This window comes from Lutra lutra, chromosome 10, assembly GCF_902655055.1.
Source record: "Lutra lutra chromosome 10, mLutLut1.2, whole genome shotgun sequence".
Classification (NCBI taxonomy): Eukaryota; Metazoa; Chordata; class Mammalia; order Carnivora; family Mustelidae; genus Lutra; species Lutra lutra.
This window is the reverse complement of record NC_062287.1, coordinates 104,420,044-104,442,155: the sequence shown is the minus strand read 5'-3', so window position 1 is coordinate 104,442,155 and position 22,112 is coordinate 104,420,044. Positions and strand designations below refer to the sequence as shown.

The 22,112-nt window shown below is 51.6% G+C and overlaps 1 protein-coding gene across 4 annotated transcripts in view; it reads right to left on the bottom strand.

Annotated features, from left to right (window-relative positions):
- Positions 1 to 20,913: 20,913 nt before the first annotated feature.
- CD6 (CD6 molecule) overlaps positions 20,914 to 22,112 on the bottom strand; it is a 38,014-nt gene continuing 36,815 nt past the window's right edge. For all 4 annotated transcript variants that reach the window (XM_047693669.1, XM_047693670.1, XM_047693672.1 and 1 more), the window contains one exon: positions 20,914 to 21,794. In XM_047693669.1, coding sequence (XP_047549625.1) covers positions 21,730 to 21,794 — 65 coding nt within the window. In that variant the 3' untranslated portion in view covers positions 20,914 to 21,729. The remainder of the gene's footprint in view (positions 21,795 to 22,112) is intronic.

Below are 22,112 nucleotides of genomic sequence, written 5' to 3'. Positions count from 1 at the left end.
AGCTTGTTGACTTTGAGGAAGACCTCTTACTTCTATTTTAAAACCAGTATTTTGGGGCACCTGGGTGGCTCAGTGGGTTGAGCCTCTGCCTTCGGCTCAGGTCATGATCTCAGGGTCCTGGGACTGAGTCCTGCATCGGGCTCTCTGCTCGGCAGGGAGCCTGCTTCCTCCTCTTTCTCTCTGCCTGCCTCTCTGCCTACTTGTGATCTCTCTCTGTCAAATAAATAAATAAAATCTTTTAAAAAATGCAAAAAAACCCCAATATTTTATTTCTGAATTTCTGCTAGGAGGAAGTAATGCTTTTGTAAATGAGGAACTACATTAGGAAGTTAACAAAGTACAATTAGCATCATGAAACCCACACAGCAAAACATACAGGAAGGAATTCTAGCATGTTGATGATTAGGATTTTGAACCATCCTTTTATTCTCTGATATGTTTTCTGAATTTTCTACAAAATAAGTGCAGCTTTCATGGCCAGGAAGTGAACCACAGCCTAAAATGTCCAGGTGAGCTCCCTAATTATTTTTGCATGCTTGGGGCGTTGGAAATCTCAGGATACAGTCTAAGCTTATTTTAGACCAATGTTAGTTACATTTCCTGTCTATTTTCTTTAGACCTCTAGATGCCTTTTCACGTGAAAGGTCCCTACATCTGAATTAACGTGTCCAATTGCTAATCTGGAAAAAAAAATTAAACCAAACGCTATTTCACGTGCACTTCTAGACTTTCTGGACACTATTGCCCTGGAAGATAAAGAAAAACATCGAGCACGGCATTTGTAAATTTAACGTGCTGTTTAAAAATGAGTTTAGTGGGCGGAAATATAAACGTGGTACAGCCACTTTGGAAAACGGTTTGGCCGTGTCTGGTACAGTTAAATATGCATCTACCATAAAACACGATAATTCCACTTCTAAGTATTTACCTGAGAGAAACGAAAGTGTATGTCCAGATGCAGCTTATACACAAATTTTTTTGCAGCAGCAATGCTCATAATAGCTCCAAACTGGAAACTTCCTAGACGCCCATCCATCAGTAGAGGGCAAACTGTGATATATTCATGTATCATCACAACACAATAAAAAGAACAAACAATGATAACACAATGGCACAATGAACCTCAGAACAGGGCACCGCGGGAAGAAGGCAGAAGCAGGAGTGCGTACTGCTCATTCTATTCTTGGAGAAGTCTGGAAAGGACAAGGTCAGCTATAGTGCCAGGAAGCTGGTCTGTGGTTGCCTGGGGCTGGGATGCAGGGAGCATGTCTGGGTGGAGCAGGAGAGAACTTTCTGGGGTGATGGAGATGTTCTCTGTCTTGATTGTGGTGGTGGTGACATGAAGACATGTTTGTGAAAATTTCTTCAACTCTCTATTTAAAATGGATGCACTTTGTTGTATGTAAATTATACCTCCGCAAAAATGATTATTTTTTATTTTTTTAAAGGTTTTATTTATTTATTTGACAGAGAGAGAAATCACAAGTAGGCAGAGAGGCAGGCAGAGAGAGAAAGGGAGGCAGGCTCCCCGCTGAGCAGAGAGCCTGATGTGGGGCTCGATCCCAGGACCCTGAGATCATGACCCGAGCCAAAGGTAGAGGCTTTACCCCACTGAGCCACCCAGGTGCCCCCAAAATGATTCCTTTTTAAAAGATTTTATTTATTTATTTGAGAGAGAGCAGGGGGGTAGAAGGGGAGGGAGAAAGAATGCAAAGCGGACTCCACACTGAGCTCAGAGCCCGATGTAGGGCTCAGTCCCACAACCAGGAGATCGTGACCCAACCCGCAACCAAGAGTCGGACACTTAACCGACTGAGCCACTCAGGCACCCCAGTTGATATTTTTCAAGCGAGTTTATTCTATGCACAGCCAGTACGGAATTAAGAATTATGAATCTGGTATCAGAACATTAAACCACGCACAGAGACTTTCTGAGTGCAGGGCCTGGCGCAGGTCCTACACTCATGACGAGGACCCTGGTTCTGTTTCCTGACTTTTCAGATACTCTCGTGCATGCCTCCGTGTGTGTGTGTGTGTGTGTGTGCGTGTGTGTGTGTGTGTGTGATACTACTTTACATAAATGGGATCGCGCTACAAATGCTGTTTTTAATTTTATTTTTTTCCTCAAAAATATGCCGAAGTCTTCTTTCTGAACTAGTAAATCCGGCTGGACGTGGTTCTCCAGAGAACACTGCACGGTGGGCCGCGCGCTTGTAAATGAGTAAGCAGTCACCTTTTGATAGCGTTTAGGATGTTTTCTGTTTTTCGTGGTACCAGCACCCACCCCCACTGTATGGGGCTCTGTGCACAGAAATTTCTCGGCCCTTTCCCAGCAGCCCGGGCCCCTCCCCTCCAAGGCACCCTCTCTGATGTGCCTCAAGATTGTTTGCCTTTCACATTTCCCTTCCCGCTTTCTTTTTCTCTTGAGCTTTAAAGAGAGGGGGTAGGTCTCTGTAATCAACTTTACCTCATAGGATTCTGACACCACAAGGCGAGGACCGCAAGGCTCGACATTGTGCAAGGGGGCCCCTCAGGGTCAAGCAGCCCGCGACCCTGTGAGTAGGGGCCCTAGGAAGTGTACTGGGCCTCAGGATTTCCAGAATCTACCATGAGAGGATAGCCTTGTACCCCCACAGAGAAGGGACCCTGCCACATTTCAAAAGAAGGGAGGTGTAGACTTACATTTTTACCATACACAGGTTGATGCTGGCTCTCCACACCCAGAACAGTCTCTCGGGCTGCTGGCTTCAGAGTGGGCCCAGCTCACAGCTGTGCGCGGTGTGAGGGACTCCAAGCTGCCCTCTGTCAGTCAGGCAAACATTTAGTTGGGTCAGGCCACGCAGCACCGTTTACAACCAGCGGGGTGGTTCGAAATGGAAGAGACTGGTGACCTCTGACTAGCTCTGTGGCCTCGGGAACGTCCCCTGGTCCCCTCAACTTCCACTTTCACTATACAATGTGACCTGGGCACTAGATGGTCTTTCATGGTCTTCAGGGTTTCTTCTAGGCCCCAGATATGAGGGTCCTGTCTCTCCTACCCTCAGACAGGAGTGGCTTTTCTAGGCTTGGAAGGACTGCGCTGTGTTCTCTCTGGAGTCTGCCCTGGGCTCCCCAGAGGACCAGCAAGTCACTCCTGGGCTAACAGAGGAGAGGCCGGGGAGGAGGCGAGCCCCCAGGGAGCCAGGACAGGGAGGAGAGTCCAGTGTCAGCCGAGCTGCATTGCCGTTCTCACAGGCCACCGGCTCATCTCAAGAGGGGATGGGGGTGTTGGGGGAGGCCGCTAGGGGTGCGGGGCTGGAGCAGAGTCAGGAAGTGAAAAATGACAAAAAGCAGGTGAGAAGGGTTGGGGAATGTCAAAGCGATCAGGTCACTCAGTGTCTGCTAAGTGGCATTTATCAAAGTTAGGATTCTACCTTGAGACAGGGAGGCAGAGGCCTGGTCCTTCCTGACAATGGCATTCAAAGGAACGGCTCTCACTCAGGTCCTTGAGAGACACAACCCTGGGTGGAAGGAGATGCGTGTACAGCTCAGAGGGACAGAGAAAAGAGTTATAATTTTAAGGTTTTTTTTTTTTTTTTTCCCAATAAATGCTCCATGGAAAGTGAGCTAGCCTTGGGTGTTTTCTGGAACAAATGGTAAATTCTTTTGGCCACCTGGAGCTTTTGCAGACGGGAGCTCAGGGGATTGGGTCACCCCAAGGATGTGGCCATAGGCTGCTGGGAGACATGAGAGCTTAGTCAGTCCTCTCGTGCAGTGACTGGAAAGTTCATGCCGAGCATTTCTGCAGCTCTGAGCTCTCCTGCCTTTTTTCATCTTTACACGAGGCTGCTGGTCTTCAGATGGGAAGGGGCCCCAGGAGTCTTCAGGGACTATTTCCAGCAACCTCTGTCCTCCTCCCAGACCACGCCCTTTCATGCTCTCTCATAATTTTCCCTCTTCCTCTTACTGAAACCGTGCAGACCTAACCCACCCCCAAAAAACTACTGGGACACCCACAAAGGGACGATTTGAAGTGTCGGCCCTGGTGATGAGGAATTAAATGACTCCAAGAGAAGAACTCGTTTTGCAAGTGGGATGGGTTCTGGTTTTATCTTCAACAGAATCTTGAAAATCGAGAAGTAATTTGATGCAAGATTACTCTGTGGGGTTTGGCCTCTAAATTGGACAGAGTTGGGAAAAATCAAGCAGCATCACTATTGAAAAAATCCTTCCTGGGGCGCCTGGGTGGGTCAGTGGTTTAAAGCCTCTGCCTTCAGCTTGGGTCATGATCCCGGGGTCCTGGGATTGAGCCCCACATCGAGCCCCACCTCGGGCTCTCTGCTCGGCAGGGAGCCTGCTTCCCCCTTTCTCTCTGCCTGCCCCTCTGCCTACTTGTGATCTCTCTCTCTCTGTGAAATAAATAAAAAATCTTAAAAAAAAAAAATCCTTTCCAGTGTCACTGGCCAGCCTGCGGGTCTATAAAAATGAAAAACAGGATGCTAATGCCTGTCTTGTTTTAGCAAAAAATAATACCCTTCCACGGATACAGTAACTAAATGAGGGGAAAAGATCTTGACACCTGACTCAGAGAGCGATACATTTCCAATAAAATGTAGCCTTTGTAGCTAATAATCATTTATCAAAATTATAACACCTATGTTATTTTTATTTGTGCGCTAAGGATAATTGTAATGACAATTGTGGTCAAGGAGGGGAATTTTACCTGAGCCTTCTGACCTCTGGAAATGGTAAAGTTCTAATATTTTAATTTATATATATTTTTGTTTCAAAACACAATAGGATGATTATTACGGATGTAAAAGCATGAGAATATATGAGGATAACATTCTGTGGAAGGAGCAGAATAAGTGTTCGAGGAGGAAAAGGAATGATGTGGAAACACTAATTGGTAAAGAAGAGCTTGCTCACGTACAATGGATTCTTGTCCAACATGGGTGTGGACTGAATGAATCCACTTACACTCGGATTTTTTCCCATCAATATATGAACCGCACTGTAAATGTATTTTCTCTTCCTTATGATTTTCTTAGTAATATTTTCTTTTTTTCTAGTTTACTTTGTTGCAAGAATACAGTATATAATACATACAACATAGAAAATACATGTTGATTGGCTGTTTATGTTATTGACAAATCTTGGGGTCAACAGGAGGCTACTGGTAGTCAAATCTTGGGGGGAGTCCAAAGTCAAAAGCAAATTTCCGACCGTGAGGGGGCAGGGAGGGGGTTCGCCACCACTTCCCCCGTGTTATTCAAGGGTCAATTGTATTTTTAAAACAGATGAGGTTGTCATCCCAGGGTCCTGGGATCGAGCCTCATGTCGGACTCTCTGCTCAGCAGGGAGACTGCTTCCTCCTCTCTCTCTCTGCCTGCCTCTCTGCCTACTTGTGATCTCTTCCTGTCAATAAATAAATAAAATCTTCTTTAAAAAAAAAAGATGATGGTTGTACACTGTCCAAGCAATTTTTTTTTTAAAGATTTTATTTTTAAGCGATCTCTACACCCAATGTGGGGCTTGAACCTGCAACCTTCAGATCAAGAATGAGCCAGCCGGACGCCCCAGGGAAGGCGTCTTGGGTTTCTGGGTGGGCCTGACAAACGGACAGAAAATGAATTAGTTAGCAGGAGAAAAGCACCACATTCACCAAAGTGTTACATGCCCGGAAGCCCTTGTGAAGCCCCAAAGATGTCATGAAACCTGCTTGATTCCACAGCGGGTTGAACAAAGGGGACATTTGTTGGGGAGAATCTAAACCATAGGAGAGGCTAAAGGAAGATAATTATTTTAACAAAGTCTCTTCATACAGAATTTACTCCATCTCAACTTCTGGTCCTTAATGATGAGAATGGTACTTCACTTCTGGTGTGTTAAGGAAGACATCTTCTCATATGGGGATTTCATCTCCTGCTTTTAAGAAAAAGAAAGAAGGTCAAAGCGTTTTTCTTGTATTTGCTGTTTTCCATGTATCTTTCACTCAACGTACTCCTTATGCCAGACTGTTTTTTTTTTTTTTTAAATTTTATTTATTTATTTGACAGACAGAGATCACAAGTAGACAGAGAGGCAGGCAGAGAGAGAGAGGGAAGCAGTCTCCCTGCCGAGCAGAGAGCCCGATGTGGGACTCGATCCCAGGACCCTGAGATCATGACCTGAGCTGAAGGCAGCGGCTTAACCCACTGAGCCACCCAGGCGCCCAGCCAGACTGTTTTTTTGACCCCTCCAACACCCCTGTTCCTGGCGGCACTAGTCATCACAACGAAATGTAGAAGCGACCCTTTGACAGACGTGAATGGGTGAGATGTGGCCTATACCTCCATGCGATTCGGCCTCAAAGGCTCAGGACAAAGGAAGGGATTTCCGACACCTGCTATGTGGGCGGACCTGGAGGACGTTATGGGAAGTGAAATGAGCCAGTTGCAAGAAATTAAATCCTGCAAATTCCACTCATGTGAGGTACTTAGAGGGGTCGAAATCACTGAGACAGAGAGTCCGATGGGGACTCCCGGGGACTGGGGAGTGGGAGGAGAGTGCATGTTTAGTGGGGATGGAGTTTCAGTTCTATAAGAAGAAACAGGCTATGCGGATGGACGGTGGGATTAGCTACACGTTATGAATGTATTTAATATACCGAACTGTGCCCTTAAACATGGTTAAGACGGTAAATTTTGTGTCGTATAAGTTTTACCACCGGGTAAATAAATAAATTAAATTAGTAAATAAATAAAAATATTTGGAAGGAGCATAGGAGGATGGTGGATATCAAAGTTCTCTTCCACTAGGTTCATTTAAAAGGATGATGGCAATAGCGTTCTTTTAAAATGTCGGTTTTTAAAATAGGACACTGAGTAAGAAATGCGAATCACATCCTGCTTCATCAGACTCTTGATGCAACATTTTAGAAAACAGCAAAGAAGATACGAGGGCGTCTGATGTAGCTTTCCTGCACCCTTACCTGGGAGGGAGGGCCGTAGGGGGCGGCAAGCCAAGTCGTGCCCTTGGGCTGTCAGGCCTGGGGGTTGGTTGCTGATGGCCTGAAAGTTAAGAATGGTTTTAACATTTTTAAATAAAATAAGCACAAGGAAGAGTATTTCGCGACACATAAAAATTGTATGAAATTCAAATTTTCGTGCCCATAAATAGAGTTTGACTGGAACAGCGCCAACCTCATTCATTTCTGTCTCGTCTCTGGCTGCTTTCCCAGAACTCTGGAAGAATTGAGTGGTTGTGACACGGACCATATGGCCAGCAAAGCCTGGAGTAATCGCTTTCTGGCCCTTCACAGAAGCTGTGTGCCTACCCTGGACTAAGGAAAACCACCTCGTGGTTCTGGCTCTGCTCCTCACCGTGGACAAACCATCCCACCTTGCTGGGACTCAGGCTTCCCATCTGAAAAAGATGTGCTGCTTGGACACAGTGGTGTTTGCGTTCTCTGCCATCTCTAAAAATCGGGCAAGTCTGGGAAAGCAGTTCGTACTCGGGTCCTAATGGTCAATACTTCCCAGGAGTACCTTGCTCTTATAAAAATGACCCCTGTGGGGGTGCCCAGGTGGCTCAGTTGGTTGAGCGCCTGAGTCTTGGTTTTGGCTCAGGTCACGATCTCGGGGGTCCTGGAATGGAGCCTGTGTCGGGCTCCACGCTCAGCGCAGAGACCGCTTGTCCCTCTCCCTGTGCTCCTCCCTATCCCCCGTGTGCTCTCTTTTTCAGACAAATAAAATCTTTAAAATAAATAAATAAATAAATGAAAGTAAAAATGACCTATGAAGAGGGGACATCTTCACCCAAAGGGGTGGAGGACTGACAGCAGGGTACCGGGCACCGGCCGTGGCTTGGTGCCCACAGTTTTAGTGAGGGGGACTCTTTCCAGCGTCAGTCTCAGCGTTTGTGGTGAGCAAGGGTTTGAACAAACCGTCCGGTGACAGATATCCAGCAGCATCCCTAGAGGCCATCCTGGTTCACTCCCAGCCCACGGATTTCCCGTGGCTGCCTCAGGGAAGCCCAGGCGCGGAATGGACCTGAAATAGGTGCTGAGCTCGAGCAGGACGGGGCAGGTGCTTCTCACCCCCACCGTCTCCGTCTACGCAGAGCTCGCTTTCATGTCGGGCTCGCAGGGAGGGCAGACCGGCCCTGTGAGTTACAGGTGGACCAGGGACAGGCCCTGCTGCCTCAGGTCCCCTGGAAGGCTGCAATGCCCCACCCACTATGTAGAGGGTGGGGAGGGACCTGTGCCCTGGGGTCTCAGAGGGAAACATAAGAAACAGAAGGAAGGGAGAGCTGGGCGGTCAAGGTCTCCCTTGAACTTGCCCCAGCTTCCCCAGCCAGAGTATCAGCATGCTTTTTCCCCATGGGTCCAGTGTGGCCCACCCGGCTTTCCTGGAGGGACAGGTCTTGGGCAGTGGGGCAGGGGTGACCAACCCAGTGCCAACAGGGTCCTAGCCCAGGTGGCAAGCAGCCCTGTCCTATCTGAAAAGGTCTCTCTGGCCACCAAGCTAGCTTCAATGAGCCCATCCATAGGTCAAGTTTGGGCTCCAGGCTGCAGGATGGAGGCATTTGAGAAGACAGAGCCTAAAGTCTGGACCCCGGAGCCAGGATGGGCCTCTGCTCTGGTGCTGCGCGTGTGGCCAGCAGGTCTGTCACTTGAGGTTCCCAGAGCATCAATGTCCTCCTTTCCCAGGTGGGACCTTCATCCCCCACCTCGCAGGCATCCTCACAAATGTCCCTCCTTTTTGTGACTTGGAAACGGGCAGTGTCTCCTGATGATAAGAGAAATGAAGTTGGGGCCGGTTATCTGGTGGGTGGGAGGCGCGGCCCACCGCTCCATTTCTGGATGCTTCTGGAAGGGCGGGCGGGACTTACCCAGGTAACTGCTTCATTTTGCCCTTTTAGGTACTGCCTTGTGGGCCCTCCACCCACCCGAGGAAGCCTCTCAGACGGGAGATGCTTAGATCCCACTGATCGAGACCCTGGGGAGGGGGCGGCGGCGGCTCAGATGGCTCTGATAACATTGTTGTCTCCCGCCACTGTTTTCCGGTTTTCACGGTTTTCACGTGGGCGTTCTCCCCTTACAGGAAGATTAGTGATGGGTCCACCACGACTTCCCTGCTGGGGGCTGTGACCATGGCCGTGATTGTGACTGGCATGAGACCATCCTCACAGGTACAGCCGGTCAGGGAGGTGGCAGCCCATCTGCTCTCTGCCCCACGGATCTGGGTTTGAATCCCACTCTCTGCCAGGCCTGTGTTGTTCCATCCACACGAAGGAGAGACAGGAACGGTGGCTGCGGTGGCTGTCAGGATCCCTCAGGCCCCTCGGCTGCCCAGGGCAGAGCACGCCTCTGAGGAAGAGCAGGTTACAACCGGAATGAAAGCAAACGGAACAAGCGAGAGAGAACATTGGTTCTAAACCCCAGCTATGAGAGAATTATTTCTCTCTGCATTTGGAGCTTGTTCTGATCTTCACCACCACGCCCCAAAGGCTTGTTCTCTAATTCTGTTTTATCTTTTCATCTTGCTTAATTAAGAAGTAATACACCCAGGGACTTTGGTGTTCAGAGGCTGTGCTCACGGTTCTCACTGGGCTCTGTGCCTGCATGGGGGTGGGGGTCTTCTAGCCACCACCGCCCGCCCCCCCACCCCAGATGGGGCCTGGGCTCCTACAGCTTGGGGCTCAGTGACAGTGAAGAACGACCTTGGGGTGGGTCTGGGACCTTCAGGAAACCGGGCGTGTTCCACAAAGGCAGCATGATGGGGGGTGGGGGGACCAGGGGGGCAGGAGAGGAGCAAGGCTGAGCCCTTTCATTGTTGTTGTTGTTGGTTTTTTTTCCCTTTCATTGTTTTAAATTGGGCAGAAATGAGGGATGGCAGTGACAACCATTGACAACTTAAAAAAAAACCCTTTTGGGGACACAGATGTTCAGGTTGTAGCGCTATTTATTTATAGAAACACACCGCAAAGGAACAAGCCTCCTTCTCAATGTAGAGACAATTAAGCAGAGACCTCCAATGCTGGGTGAAAGCTACAGAATGTGTTTCTCCAGGGCTCGTGCGCCCGTTTCACCTGACTCAGTCCAGTTAGGACCTCTTCGTCCCATCCCTTCTCGGCGACAGGGAGAAATCGTGACATGGGCTGGCAAGGGGGACCTTGGGGCCAGTTGGAAGAGTTTTCCCAAGAGCTTCTCAGAGCCAGGGGGGCAGACTGTTTCTATTTTGCCTTCACTGTACTAGATTACCGACCTGGTCGCTTCTTCTCTCGGCAACTGACCCCTTTCCATTCTCCATTCATTTGCTAGAATGATGCTTACAATGTATCAAAATAAGGGCACAGGCAAACCCCTGGAGGTGGATAGAGGCAGTAGGAGTTCTAATTCTCATTCATCCACTGACATGAGTGGTTCAAGTGCAGCACCAAGGAGATGTCTAGACGTGTCTAGGTGTGAGGAGCCAGGTGTAAGGGTCTGAAAGGCAGTTGGACAGAAGTTGAGGACTGCTCCCCTCTCTTCCTCCTTCCATCATTCCCTCCCTCCTATTCTCCTGCCCCCTCTTCTCTCCTTCGATCTCTCCCTCCTTCCCTTCCTCAAACACTTACTGAGCATCTACTATATGCCAGACTGCTCTGGGTGCTACGGATACAGCAGTAAACACAGTAAGCAAAAATCCCCGCCGGCATGAGCTGAAGCTCCGTCCATCTCTTTGTTCCATGGTCCTCTGCTTGTGATCTGGAAGTCTTGTGGTGCTGGGCAGGAGCCAAGATCTTCTGTTTGATGTTCAAAGAGTATTTACTGGCAACGGGAGCAACTGGAGAGTTAACACCACATTCTAGTCATCTCTGCATTCCTAGAGATGAGCGGAGAAAATGGCTCATAGCAGACGCTCATAAATGTGTTCGTTACATTGTTTCTGCTTGAGGATATGCAGCTAGACATTGGTGTGTAGGGAGGGTGAGGGCAGAAAACAAAAAATGCTCAGACTTTGCCTTTGAGAAACATGGTCTTAATGGTGAAAAGATGAAAAATCTAAGAAGGGAAAATAACATATAGAATCAAACAAATAAGGAAATGGGTAGCAGATGGGAAACAGCTTCCCGCTGCTGGAGGGAGGAGAAGGTTTGAATGACCCCATGGTACTTGACTAGAGTTGGAGGCATTTGCATGAGCCCATGTTTATTTTCACATGCAGACAGGCGACTGTGTTGGAAGTGTTCATGGACTTTCTGACACACACTGGTGAGCCCACATACATGTATTTCTTGCTCTGTCAGCCGGGAGGACATAGAAAAAGATTTGCCCTATTTCCTAGGTGGAGGTTGTACACAGAGACTCTCTTCCAGAGAGTGCGGTGTAGAAAGAGGGAAAGAAAGACTGTTGGGTGGGGAGGTGTGACAGGTACTGCCGCGGCCATCTCCACATTGTCAGGGGTAAGTCATGTTCATAGACGTACCACTGATGGCTTCGGGTGAGAAGGACGTGTCACCTCTGGTCTTTCTCCTGCAGACCCGTAACACCAATGTAAGGTCAAGACGAACATCAGACAGATCGTAAACAAGGGTCATTTTACAACATACCTAAACGGTACTTATCCAAACTGTCATTGTCATCAATAACAAAGTCTGAGAAACCATGATAGCCAAGAGAGATCTAAGGAGACTCAGAATGTAATGTGGCATCCTGGGTGGGATGCTGGACAGAAAAGGATGTTAGGTAGAGATTAAAGAAATCCGAAGAGCATATAAACATTCGATCCTAGTAATGTATCAACACGGACTCGTTAATTGTGATCAATACACCATTCTAACGGAAGATGTTAGTAGTGGGGGTAAATGGGATGGGGTGTAGAACTCTACTGTCTATGTAATGTTTTGTGTAAATCTAAACTACTTTATAAAGACAGAGATCACAAGTAGGCAGATAGGCAGACAGAGAGAGAGAGAGAGGAGGAAGCAGGCTCCCCGCTGAGCAGAGAGCCTGATGCGGGGCTCGATCCCAAAACCCTGGGATCATGACCTGAGCCGAAGGCAGAGGCTTTAACCCACTGAGCCACCCAGGCGCCCCTCTAAACTACTTTAAAACAAGAAAGTTACTTTTTAGAAATGAGATATGTCATCAGAAAAGTGGGGGGAAAGCCTCCCTTGCCATCTGAGGAGGTAGCAGCACGGGTGTGGGGTAACGGGGAGAGTCAAATAAGACATTAAAGACTGAGTCGACTCAGCTTGCTCTGTCTTCCTGGGTGTGATGGGCTGTGGGGGTGGATCCCTCCACCTTGTTTCTCACATGCTGGTGATCTCTTTTCTTCCCCAGCTCCCAGTGGGCGCTGCTGTGTGCCTGCTGCTGTGTGCCTGCTCCCTGGGCACCTGCTGGCCTCCCGGGGTTGCCATCTTTGGATTCTGGGGACTTTGGGAACACCGGATTGGAAGAAGTGAGCTCTACTGGGACCCCTTTCCATCCTAGCACCGCCCCTACCTGTCTCCACCCAGCTGTGAGCTCCCCGAGGGCAGGGATCCTGTCCTCTCTCCGTGCCAGAGTTGGCACTGAGGGTGCCCATTAAATAAACTGTCATGAAGTGAATGTCCCTGAGCTCACAGCCATAGGATGGGACTCTATCATCAGCTCACTTAGTGAGAAAGCATCACCCTTGTCAGCCCTGTGCCGGCCTTTCTCTGACAGCAAGGAGAACACCTTAGGCCAGAGAGAGGACATCTGAACACCCTCCCGCCCTTGCCTATCCCCATGTGGAACCAAAAAAGGGCAGGTCTAGGCTCACACTCAGCCGACTAACAGATCTATAGCAAGAGCAGCCGTCGGGCTTTGAAAGGACTTACCTTCAATTTGTAGCAAGTGATACTGGTTTTCCCCTTAGAACAACAACATCACGTTTCCTTTAAACGTGTACCTGCTCCTTGGGTTCCCTTTACATGTGATTTAAATTTTAAAACGATCTCAGACTTAGAGAAAAGTTGCAAGAATGAAATAAAGAATCCCCGGATACCCATCATTTCTGGCTATCCCCCAGGGTTGCTATTTCACTACCTTATCTCCCACTCCCCCAACACAGCCCCCGCCCCCATGCAGAGATCACTTTTTTCCTGAACCAATTAAATGGAGGTTGTCCCTTTACTCCTAAATCCGTTAATACTTTCATGTGCATTTCCTAAAAGCCACAATATTTTCATGCATAACTACAGCTCACATACAAAATCAAGGAGTTAATACTGATACAACCCTATCTGATCAGCAGACCTCATTTGCATCTCACCATCGGCCCCTGTGACGTCCTTTATAGTAAAAGGAAACCCGAGATCACACCTCGCATTCAGTTGCCAGATCTCCTTAGCTCCTTTGGTCTGAAATAATTCCTGGATCTTTGTAGTTTGGGATATTCGCATTTTTGAAAAGCACATACCAGGTATTTTGTAAGATGGCTAAATATTTCTTTTACAATACTCTTAAGTTAAAAAAAATATATGAATCCATCTATAGAAAAACTACAAACACACCTAGGATATATCATAGGTTAATTCCGGACCCCTGCCATGAGGTGAATCTTGAAATAAAGAGAGTCCAATGAGCTTTTCGGTTTCCTAGTATATGTAAAAGTTACGTTTATGTTACTCTGTGGTCAATTAAGTGTGCCTCAGAATGATGTCTAAAAAAAAAGTGTATATATACCTTAAAGTATCACCCCAAAATGCTGACCGTCATCTGAGCTTTCAGTGAGTCATCATGGCCGCCCGTGGAGGGTCTTGCCTCGATGTTGGTGGCCGCCGACGGGCCTGGGTGGTGGACGCTGAAAGCTGGGGTGCCTCTGGCAAGTTCTTAAAATGAGACAACAATAAAGTTTGCTGCACTGATCGACCCTTCGTCACTAGAACACCTCTGGGTCACTGTGAGCTTGTTCGTTGACAATTTCAATATTGTCGTGTCTCAGGGATCAGGGAGGCCCGAAGAAGGGGAGAGAGATGGGAAGTGGCTGGTCAGTGGAACAGTCAGGACACACACAACACGTATGGATAAGGTTCGCTGTCTTACGTGGGCATGGCTCATGGCGCCCCAGAACAATTTCCAGGGTCACATCAAAGGTCACTGATCATAGGTCCCTGGAGCAATGATCCCGATAATGAAATACCGTGAGCACTACCAACGCGCGACGCAGAGATACGAAGGGAGAAAACTCTGTTAGCCAAGGGAGGCTGAGGGGCTTGCTCGATGCAAGGTCGCCACAGGGCTTCGATTTGCAGGAAACGCGGTATCTGCAAAGCCCGATAAAGCAAAGCGCGATACAAGGAGATATGCCCAGATTCAGTAACCGAAGAGCTAATGGTCTGCTGATACAGCAAAACCATGAAGACACACGGAAAACTGAGGTTTGAGAAAAGTTGGTTTACATCAACTTCATCCTCCCCCGGCCCCTCATCCCACTGGGTTAGACTGTAGATCAAGGGATGAGACAGAAGTTACTCTAGATTGCTGGGCAGGAATCTGCCTGGGGGGGTGGGGTGCAGGGCATGGGGGGGTGGCGCTGGGCTCCCTTCTGGGAGCTGAGGTGGGCGGATCTCAGCTGCAGGGGGCACCGGACACACAGCTCATAACACTGAGAACGGAGAAGGAAGCACGACGAGGCAGCTGGAGGACTTGAACGTGGCCGGGAGAGATGAGTTTTCTGGAACCAGGGGGAACATAGCTTAGGATTTTTACTGGGCAGCTTCAGAGTCAACGCTGCTGCCTCACCCCACACTTGGAGTGTTCCCCAGCAGCCAGGGGAGCAGGACAGCCTGCCTACCACGGTCTTGTACTAGTTGCTGGGGAGGGTGCCCTGGGGACAGATCAGACGGCCTTGCATGATCCGAGACCCCACGGGGGCTCTCTCCAGGGAAGGGCTGTTCTTGCTGCAGGGGGAGTGTGGGCGTGAGCCCGGGGGGTCCTGTGGGTTCCCAGGAAGGGGGAAGCTTGAAAGGGGCAGCAGGAAATGGAGCCAGCTGCGGGAAGTTGGGGCGCTGGTGCAGAAGGGGCCACAGGTTTGGGGGAGAAGAGGGAGGCTGTCCTGGACAGTATCGCTGTGTCTCAGTCACGCAGGAAGGTTGGAGGGTGAGGACTCCAGCTACCTTAGCGTCTCTTTATCAGATGACAGCAGGCCCCAGGGTCTGGGTGAGGCCCATGGGAGGGGTGGCCGTGCCTCAAAGGGGAGGCTTTGGAGGGAAGAAGGACCCCTGCCCCTGTCTTCCAGAGGGCAGTGGAGTGTGGCTCACAGACCTATGGGGGAACGTGCTTGTGAGCACAGACGTGGGTTGTTTTTCTCTCACTACTGTGAGGGACTGGAGGGGATGAGGACCAGGGGGGTGAGGGGTGCAGGAGACCCTATAGGCAGAGTGGGTTGCTCAGAAGTCAGTGAAGGTCCCGGAGGACGACCCCCCCTCTGCTTGGGTGGGCAGGAGGAGCCAGAAAGGGTACCTGCCTTCAGCCAGGACAGGACTGGGGTCCCGTCAGTGGCGGGGAGGAGGGCAATTTCTCTCTAAGAGAAGTTGCTTCACGATTGTCCCTGGGCCTCTAGCCCATCCTGCCATTCTCCAGCCTTCCACTTGTCCATCTTCCTCCCTTTTCTCCTTCCTGCCTACGTGCAGGAGCCCCTACTGACTGACCCTCCTCCGGGTCCTAGCTGGGTGGCGTGAACAAGCTCCATGACTTCTCTGGGCTTCACTTTTCTTCCCTGGAAGGAGAGGGACTATCTTGGTGCCCTGAGAGCCCTTGAGATTGAAGTGACCTTGCATGGGTCAGGGACTCGGGGCAGTGCCCAGCTCCGGGGATGGGGTGGTGGTGGCAGGGGATAGAGGAGGCTTTGACCTTGCTGTCTCTCCCACTGTCTGCACAACAGCACGCTGCCTCCCGCTTACCTTCCTCCCTGTCCATCATGCACCCTCTCTCTCCTCCCTGCCTCTGTCTCCCTCGTCTTTGTCTTCCTCTGCTGCTATTTTGGTCCTTCCTCGATGATGCTGGTGAGAGGTGAGCCTCTTTTCATGTCAGGATGCCAGAGCCGCGTCAAACTGGTAAACAGCTGAAGGATGTGGTGGGAGATGAACTTTCCACTGAGGCTACTTTGAACTCATCCCTTCTTCGATGGGTCTCCCCTGTTCCTCCCCGTTTTGGAGACTCCATGCCATCTTTACAAAGCCAAAAATGGGGTCTGGGGGTATGGCCAAGTGTGGCCCATGCTGAGTGGCCATGCGGGGCTCTGGCCACCTCTGCCCACCTCGGGGACCGTCAGGAGGGTCTCAGGGAGGCGTAGAAGTGGAAACTGCAGAGGGGGCGGTGGGCCGGGATGGGACCTGAGCTGGGCTTGGCAGATGTGCCTTGGGGGCGAGGTCTCCAGTGGAAAAAGTTGGGTACCCACAGGAGGTGCCCGGCCATGGCAGGGAAGCCCGAGCCCATGCCCCCACAGAACCACCTTCTGCAGCCCAGGGAACAGACCGGAGATGGGCCCCTGGGAGGAGAATCGTGCCCAAGCCTCCTCCTGGCCTCCACCCTCGGGCTCTTCTGGAGGTCTGGAGGATGCCATGAGTTGAGAGGTATGAAGCATGAAGGGTACGGCGCTACTGGCTAGGCATCAGGTCAGTAACCACAGACATGAGTCTTTGGCATGGCCCTTTCTACCTCAGGAGGCCACATGGAGTGGTGGCCAGAGTCTGGCCACACCATGACCAGTTGCCAGCCCAGGCAGAAAACTCTGAACCTTCCTAAGCCTGGGGTTTCCTTAGCCATGAGATGGAGATGATGCTCACGGAACCACTGTGAGCATTGACGTGTCAGTACCTGGAATATTCCCAGAACAGTGCCTGATGCATAGTAAGTACTGGGGGATGGGACCTGTGTTAATGTCACTGTCACAGCATGACTGTGGCTGGAGGTGCCATGTAAGAAACTCGTCTCCTATGTATGTGGCCACCTGCCACCACCTTCCCCAATAGCCACCCCACCCCAGTCCTGATCATCAGTGCTTGGGGACCAGCCCCAACTGGTTTCCTCCAATGCAGCAGTGATCTTTCAAGAGAATCTGTCTCATCCAATCACTTCCCTGCCTTGGAAACTCCTCAGGACTCCCCAGCACCTGGAGGATGACGACCAAAGCCTTGGCTAAGGTTATAGACCTTCGGAGATGCTCCCCAGGGTTTTTTCCCACAAGTGGACTCCCTGTCCCCTCCCCCCTCCCCCCAACGAGCACCATGTTGGCCCGTGTTGCCACTGGGAACGCCCTTCACTCTCTTTCCTGTCCAGAGAACTCCTACTCATCCTCCAATGGCCGACTCATTTGTTCTCTCTTTTGTCCTGCTGTCCCCAGCAAACTCTGTCAGAGCTGGTGGCTTCCTCCTCTCTGTCCACACAACCCTCTGGAGCACTGTGTCGGAGTCGCACAAGCAGCAGAGGTTGTGAGCTTGGCTAGCATGGGGAACAAACCTTGAACGTAGCCAACATTACTTCTGATAATCCCTCAGGAGAATTTTCTGGCATGCCTTGATAAGTGAGAAGGAGCAAGGAGCCTAGGAGTGTGGTTAGAACGCCTTTCTTTCTTTCTTTCTTTCTTTTCTTTCTTTTCTTTCTTTCTTTCTTTCTTTCTTCTTTCTTGTTCTTTAGTAAGCAGGGGTGAGGGGAAGCAAGAGATACTCGTATTTGCTCTTCTTTGCATCAGAGAAACCAGACTGTTTACCTGGGGAGGGGAAAGAGCGAGGGGAGAGGGCAGATAGCGGGGTGACAAGATTCTCATGCTCAGCCTTTGTGTGCTGTTTGGAGTTTTGAACCAGGCAACTGTTTACTATTTAAAAGAAAGAAGAGGAAAGGAGAAGAAAAAGAAAGAGGAATGAAGGGAGGAAAGGAGCGAGGGAGGGCGGGAAAGAAAAGGCAGGCTCTCTGAGGAAGGCTCTGGTGTCTGAGCCCGTCCTGCATGTCTCCGACAGAGACCTCTCTCCCTCCAGCGCTGGACCTCCCAGATGAAGGAACGGGTTCATGTTCAAGCCCACTGTGCATGAACAAGTCGAGCTGTTGGTGACTAAAGTGGCGAGATGCCCAGGCGGTCTGGGGAAAGAGAGGGCCCCCCAGCTCCCACGTCCCTCCTCCCTCCGGTGTCTGTTCACTGAGGGGGGCTGTGGGCTCCACTGTTCCTTTCCTTTCTCTTTTGCTGCCGAGCACATACGGGGAAGGGTGTGTGGGTTAAATGTGCCTATGAGAGGCCCCCATTGTGCAGTGTGGTGGTTCCACACGGGGCTCTGGATTTAGGTAGAAAACTCGTGCTACCTGCCTCGCTGTGTGGCTTGTGGCTGGTCACTTAGCTTCTCTGGACCTCGTTTCCTTACTTATAGGGTAGGGAGGATAGTACCTTCTCTGAGAGCCCATATGGGGATTGTATGAAATAACGTATGCCTGGCAGGTAGCCAAAGCTCCTCATGGCCACCATCACCAACTCCCCTGCACCCACGTACACCATAGCTGCTGGCATCTGTGTGTCTCCCCAAGGCGAGAGCTCGGTCTCTCTCCTCTCATGCTCCAGGGCCAGCGTAGACCATGGTCCCATAGAGGGGCCCAGATCGTGAGTTAGTCTCCATCCCTGAGCCCAGAATCCCTATAGCCAGCGTGTCTGTGCTGTTGGTGGACAGATGGGCCAGTGTCTCCAGATTTCAGAGCTAGGTTGGGGCTCTAGCTGTGCTCCCATGGGCACAGGGACAGGAACAAGTTTCTGCTGGAAGCACCATGGTTAATGCTCAGACTCTGAATCCAGATAGCACGGAACAGCTGTCGCTTTTTAGCTGTGCAATTTGGGCATTTTACTTAACCTCTCTGGGCCTCTGTTTTCTTACCTACAAAATAGAGCCGGTATGAGAACGGACTGTCCTCAGCCTCTGCTCTTATCGGGCTGGATCACCCTTTACCTTGTGAGCTCCCTGGTTTCTTGTGCTATCTTTACTCATGCCATCCCACTGACTTGGAATGCCCTTTCCCACTGACAGCAAACTCCTATTCATCCTTTACAACCCACCTCAGACACACTGCTCACACCCCTACCCCAGACAAAGGTCTTTCCAGATGGCCTCCCTCCAGCTGGGTCAGGGGCTCTCCTGGACCCCATTCCCTGGGCTCATTGTCTCACTGGCTTGTAGAGCCATAAAATTCCTGCAGGGCCTCCCTGCTCAGATGGAGCCCCCCGCCCCACCGCCCCATCGATGTTTCTGAAATGGATTCAGCTGCCACACCCATTTAACATCCTGGTGTTTCCTCTCCTAGATCCTAGAGGCCTATTATAATGCCTGGTCTCATAAGAGTGGAGGTGAGCACACCGGCTTAGGTTTGGGACTTCCCTGCCCAGCTCCTGTTCCCTCCCTCCTTTGGATCAAAGCTGATGTCCTTGATCTCTGCCTGTCCACCTCCAGCAGAGGGTCTGGCTCCAGAAGCAATGGTCTGAGTCCCCTGGAGGCATAGACATGGCTGGGAAAGGCCTTGTCTGTGAGCAGCCCCCATCACCCAACGCAGGGGACTGGCTCTGGTCAGCAGCCGTCAGAAAGCCCCCCTGACTTATGTGACCCTGGTGTAGCCAGGCTCCCTGGGCAAGGAAGGACTTATCTCAGAGTTTACCATTTTCTCTCAGAACGGTGTGTGTGGGTGGAGAGGAGGCCAGGGAAGGGGAGGTGGCTTGAGAGAGAGCTCAGAAGGTGTCTCCATCTCCAGGTCTGAGCCCCGGGGGGAGGGGGAAGGGGAGGGAGGGCTGAATGGGGACTCAGTTATTAATTCTGAGTGACCTTGGACAAGTCCTTTGCCTCCCAGGCCTCTGTGTCCTCATCTGGAAAGTGAGATGCTCCCGGTGCCTCCTCAAACAGCACCAGTGCACAGACACCCCTCTGGGGATCGCTGGCTGTCTTCTCTTCTTCTCTTTCTCCCTTCAAGGAGCTCTCTTGCCTCTACCGAGAGAGAACATTGATTGCTAAGCCCCTACCCCTTGCAACCAGCTGTGTGGCACCGCGGTGCCTAACTCACAGACAGACCTCACAGCAAAGGCTCAGAGATGTCTAGTGGCTTGCCAGTGGCCACACGGGGAGGAGATGGGATTTGAACCCCGGCTGTCTGACAAAAAGGGCTGTGCAAACCATCCTGGGACTCTGTCCTGGCCGCCCCCGCCACCCCAGCACTGGTTCCTCCCCTAGGAATCCCCCAGCCTGGCTGGGGCGGGTGCAGAGGGCCAGAAGGGGGCCATCGCCGGCAACCACATCCTGTGACAGTTGCCCTGGGGAGCGCGAGCTTAGTCTCCACCTCTGGGACAGGTGAACGGAAAACGGGCCTTACTCAGCCCCGCAGGGCAGGATCCACAGCCCGGCCTCCTCCAGCACCTGCCTGCTCTAAGGAAACCCACCCCCCAGCCCTCACTCAGAAGGCAGAGCTGAGCATTGGCCTTTGCAGCCGGGCTGAATTCCCAGCCTCAGAGTCCTCAGAGTCCATGGAGGAGGACACAACCCCAACCCATCCCTGCTGTCCATACGCCCGCCTCCTTGCCAGTTCCTTCCTCCTGGCCTGGGACCCATTCTTTGCCAGGTGGCTCTGGGCATAAAAATCCCCCGGCATGACTCTGAAACTCTTGGAGCCAGTGAGCCAGGGCCTGAGTGGGGCAGAGAAGAGGCGGGGAGCTGGCCGCTGAACGCAAAGGCCTGTGAGTCCTCCTCCACCTCCTCCAGGAAGGCAGGCCCCGTGTCCTCCTGTTCCTGTGTCCGCAGCATTTTTCATGGCCCTGGGCCATGGGAGGTTTCCAGATCCCTAACATTTCCAGCATGATGGATAGGGCTGCCCCTACAACACACACACACACACATGCACACGCACGGACACACATGCACAAACACACACACAGAGGCCTGGGCACTGTAGAAGCTCAAGGATGTGTCACTCTATGGCCCGGTTTTATTCAACAATGACTTTAATCTCAGGACACTCAGACCAGGACACCGGCAGCCGGCTCTGAGCCCTTGGGCCTCTCTCTGGAGGCCGCCTGGACACATCCGTGGCTCTGGGAGAGACACCGCCATAGTCACGTGCTCCTCGGGGAAGCTCCCAGGAATCCAAGCAGACAGATGAGCACCGGGGCTTAGTGCAGCCTCTGGGCCCCTCCTGGCAGACGACTCTGTGCTTCTGCTCCCGCGGGGCCGGGGGCCCGACTCTGAGTCTCTGGGGCAGCTGGGCGAGGGCCATCTTTGGAAGCCACAGGAAGCTCAGAGTAAGGATCTTCTGTCCAGGCACTGTCCGTGCAGAACAGGGCTGTGCTCTGGTGGGTTCCCAGCATCTCCAGAGGGAGTCTGGTGAGCAGCCCTGGGATGGGGCCCCTTTCTGCTCTCTCAGTACCTCCGGGCCCTGAGCTGAGACTCAGACGGCCGAGGATCAGGAGGGGCCTCAGGAGTCATTCAGTTCAACCCCTCCTCGCAGCCGCTGAGAATGGCTCAGGTTGCTCATCCAGCCCTGAGACAGAGAGCTCACTACCTCTCGGAGGCAGCACCCTCCACCTTGGGGCTGTTTGGGGCCGAGGGAGGGTGAGGCCAGTAGCTTCTGTCTGATGGATGGAGACTGAGCAGTGAGGGCAGGGTGAGCACTTTCCCTAGATCTCTCCAGGGAAGGCCTGTGAACCCCTGGGGGACGATGTGGGAGGGCGGGGTGGGAGAGTGGGGGCAGGGAGAGCAGGAGTCCCACAGAAGGGAGCCCCCTGGGGCCTCGCTGGGCCCAGCCTAGGCTGCACCGATGTCGTCGTAGTCCTCACTGTCAAGGGACTCAGGCCGCGTGGTGGGGGACCCTGTGTGGCCGGAGGCTTGGGTCAGTGGGAGGCTGGTCACGGCCCCTCCTGTCCCATGGGACACACCCCTCCCCTGTGATGCTGTGTGCGGTGCAGTGACCAGACCCCCTTCATATCATCTTGTTCGTTACCATCTCCCTTGCTAGAATGTCAGTCCAGAAGGCAGAGCCTCTGCCGTGCCGTTTAGGGCTGTAGTCTCTACGCTCACAGGAAACGACGGGCGACCTGACTGCTGGCACACTGCCTCCTACCACAGTCTCCCCCAAGGGGCCATCGGTTACCTCTGCTTGAATGAATGCCTCTACTAATGGGGAGCTC